At 37.0% G+C, this 3,834-nt stretch overlaps 1 protein-coding gene across 1 annotated transcript; it reads left to right on the top strand.

Moving 5' to 3' along the window:
• The first annotated feature begins 237 nt into the window (after positions 1-237).
• camk2n1b (calcium/calmodulin-dependent protein kinase II inhibitor 1b) lies at positions 238-3,219 on the top strand. Its single transcript, XM_049018453.1, has 3 exons — positions 238-475; positions 1,124-1,322; positions 2,065-3,219. Exons 2-3 carry the CDS (start codon positions 1,154-1,156, stop codon positions 2,133-2,135), a joined length of 240 nt encoding a protein of 79 aa, XP_048874410.1. The 5' UTR covers positions 238-475; positions 1,124-1,153; the 3' UTR covers positions 2,136-3,219.
• Positions 3,220-3,834: the final 615 nt, after the last annotated feature.

The following is a 3,834-nucleotide window of genomic DNA, read 5'->3' as shown; positions in this document are numbered from 1 at the left end:
TTGATATATTGTTGTTGGGCAAAGTAAAATATCGATATAAAGAAAACACCGAAATATTTAGCAAATGCTGTTAATAATTATTATTCAAGAATATAATAAAAATTTAAATACGTCATTCTCTGTGTATATACCTGCGTATAAAACCACCAATAATACTGTACAAATAAAGAGTAGTCCACCAACAAACGTCTTATTACTTTGTAAGGTTATGTTCAGTGTTTATCTTTTGAATTATTTATTTGTTTGTTCCTTTTACGAGACAGTGGAGCTACCATTTAACTACCCCAAATATCCGCCTAGTATTTGTCCAGACTTGTGTGTTAGGTACAATTTAGCATTTTAAACATTGGTCTGCAGTCTTGAAGTATACTCGATTCTATTATCAGAAGACAGTTTTCCTACTTCAACCTGGGCTGCCCAGGGGAACACCCACACTTCAGTCAATATATCACGCCGGTCGGCTGCGTGCGCTCCGGTGAGTTTTCCGTATGTTGTTGTGCTGAAATAATCATTTTGCGACTTACCAGCGCGACTCTTTTCGCTAAAAAAAAATCGAACTGTATTATTCGGCATACACGCATATCTTACTAACTTTATCGTTCAGCATCAGTTTAGTATATTTCCATCTCATGCTGTATAAATCTACAATATTTTTTTTTGAACAAGGACGGGCAGCTGGGGGAACGCCTTCTTGAACTAAGACGGTAGAATCATACTTGGGAAGCTGAGGGAATCGGGGTATTGCCGCTGTATGCACTGGAAAAAATTCGGGCTCACAGTGACGTCTTCTCGCTGTCGGGTCTCCCAGGGATCAGTTTTTTTTGCATCGCTCTCCGATTTGCATTTTTTTTTATCTCGATCTGCCTTTTCCCTGCTACTTTCCCGAACAGCCCCGTATATCGGCGATTGTAGTTTCTTTATTCAAACTGCGTACGCAAAAAAGAAGCATCGAAACTTAAAATAATGCGAGAGTGGCCAGGAAAAATACAGGCTTGATCGTGCTTCACATTTTTTCTCTGATTTTTAAAGCTTGTTTTTTTGCTAGTCACTTGACTCCATATTAGTTGTCGCCCCTTATTTTTCTTCTTCTATTCGTTTTTTTTTTTTAATTTGAATCGATCAGTGTCGAGTGTTTGGTGGTGGGGGAGACATCATGTCGGATGTATTACCCTACAACGAGGAGAAAATAACTCACTATGGCGATGACGAGGACGTGGGGCAAATCTCCATCACCTGTCGTCTGCAGGATACTAATAACTTCTTCGGGGCTGCCCAGAATAAAAGGCCCCCCAAACTCGGTCAGATTGGAAGAAGTAAACGAGGTGAGTGAAATTTTCGCATCTCGTTTTTATACTCTGCCAGCTATATGGCAAAAAATAAATGTAACCAAAATAAAAATATATATGTATTTCATCGGTGTCAACATAATTCAGTCCTTATGAAATGCCTTATAGTGTAGAAAATTATTATTATTATTATTATTATTATTATTATTATTATTACCTCTCTGGTTTGTCAAAAGTTTGGTTACCTTTGTTTCGTATGCAGTGTAATGATAATACAGCGTCATTGCCGCAATTCTGATTGAAGTGAATGGCTTGAAAGTGCACACATATACTTGGATTAGTTAATTCACCTTTTCTGTGGTTAATAGCAGCCGATGCTTTCTAAGCTTGGTAATCCCCGGAGGCAGCAAAGAACCACTTTTAGTGAAAACGTTTAATGCTGTTGCCCTGTCAATCATGATATATATATATATATATATATATATATATATATATATATATATATATATATATATATATATATATATATATATATATATATATTCCATTAATTCAAAGACGCACATCAGGGAGAAGGATTGTATTGATAGTTTGGTTGTACTGGTCTCTCGGCCAGTAGCCCCTTCTCCGCTCCGTGGCCGCCTGGGTAAACGTGTAAGCTTGCTGTTTGTCTTCTCAGTATCGTGATGCGCTCTGGTACAGGCTGTGCCTCATTAACACCTAGGAACATAAAAGCGAAAGTATGACAGTTCTGGGTCTTGTTTCCTCTTCTTTGCAGTTGTCATCGAGGATGACAGCATCGACGACGTTCTGAAAAACGAAACAGAGAAAACGCAGGCAGGTGTCTAAAGTGATCCAAAGACGTTGATTAGAGGAGATTGGTAACCATGCGTCACGCTCTTTTTTGGCAAAAAAAAAAAAAAACAGCACTTTGAAATCACTCGCAAAAATGGGCAGTCCACCATAGTCCTTTTGCAGGCTTGTGAACAGTAAAGGTGGAACATTTTCTGTCTGATGGTACGTAATGAAAGTCTTATCGATTGATCTTAACCCATCCAGATGTGCAAAGGCATGAAAATGGAATTGTGTCCCCAGATTTAGAGCCAGTATTGTACGACTCATAGCATGGGAAGAAGGAGAATGATACAGAATAAGCACACCATGTATCTCAGTCCCTTAGTATTCTTCTCTCGTACCCTGGCTAAAGATGAGCACTTTGTTTACTTTGTATTTTTGCAAAAAAATATAGTCATCTTTTTTTTTTTGGTGCAAAATGGATGTAAAACGCTTTTTGATGTTGCTCACCTGTACAAATAGATCATTTATTAACTTTTGGATACCTATTTTGCAGTGCTGAAGGATGGAACAACGTTTTATATAGAATGAAAAATTAAGGTGTTACTTTTTTATTATGAATTTGATGTTGCTTGATTTCTATTTTGTTGTTGCTATAAACTGCCTGCTCATTTGAAAGTGAGAAGCTGTTTTTGTTACCCAGTTATTTATAGAATACCTGGTCTTATTTCTCTTTTTGGTAAAAGTGTTTGTCATTATTCTTTCTGAATGAATAAGTATATTTTGGGTATATTTTATCGAACATAATCATACCTGTGCCAAATATCTCGGGAGGTTCCAGTCAGCTTGACTCTCCGTATTCTGAATAAATGTAATATGTTTTGTTAATGTTTTGTTGCCCCGTCATGTTTGCGGTCCAGGGCCTTCATAATGGTGAGATATCAGCTTTTGCATGAAACAGGCAAAGTTGCCTATTGCACCTGTGAAACTGGTAAACTATTGAACATCTTGTTTGCAACTTCAAATGACCGACCTCAAGAACCTTCTTTAATTGATATTGTGTATGTTGCACTTTGAACTCACTGAATAGGGCTATTTCTGCAATGTACAAAAACAACATTAAAATTATTCAAAACCATTATGGTGTGATGTTTTTCATTCATGGGCATAACTTTGGGTGATTGAGCATTGGATGGTGGAGGGGGGTTGAGGTCTCTACCCATTTAAGGGGGTACAGGGGATTGTATTGGCTGGTTTTGATTATTGGGGGGATAACAACCCCCCCTCATCGCTCTATAATTTACACCGATGGTGTCATTGGTCTCAGTGAGAAAGTTCTGCAGCCGTTGACCTGATCAGCATTGTCATATGAATGTGTGCCGTCTATCAGAAACACTCACCAAAATACTGTAGGGGTATGTAAGTTTGGGATTTTAAATTCATTATTTATGAATCTGTTTTTTTTGAAAATTTGAACTCACAATACCATGCAATGAAAAAACCTCATGATTTACACATAATGTAACTAACTACAAGGGTCTGAATGTTGAAACAAAGTGCTCAGACTCCTTTTAAATTCAAGTTTATGGAATAAAAATGATTTAATAACCCCCAGTTACACAGACCGATCATTAGCAAAGATGATATCAGTTGGAATTCACAGTGCATTTTAATTAATAAATATTAATAAAGCTTATAATTATCTAAAACTGCATGAGCTGTACTTAAACATAATGTGCATAAAATAGCACAA

This window comes from Brienomyrus brachyistius, chromosome 6, assembly GCF_023856365.1.
Source record: "Brienomyrus brachyistius isolate T26 chromosome 6, BBRACH_0.4, whole genome shotgun sequence".
Lineage (NCBI taxonomy): Eukaryota > Metazoa > Chordata > Actinopteri > Osteoglossiformes > Mormyridae > Brienomyrus > Brienomyrus brachyistius.
The sequence above is the reverse complement of the archived record's forward strand: the minus strand, read 5'-3'. Positions and strand labels throughout refer to the sequence as shown.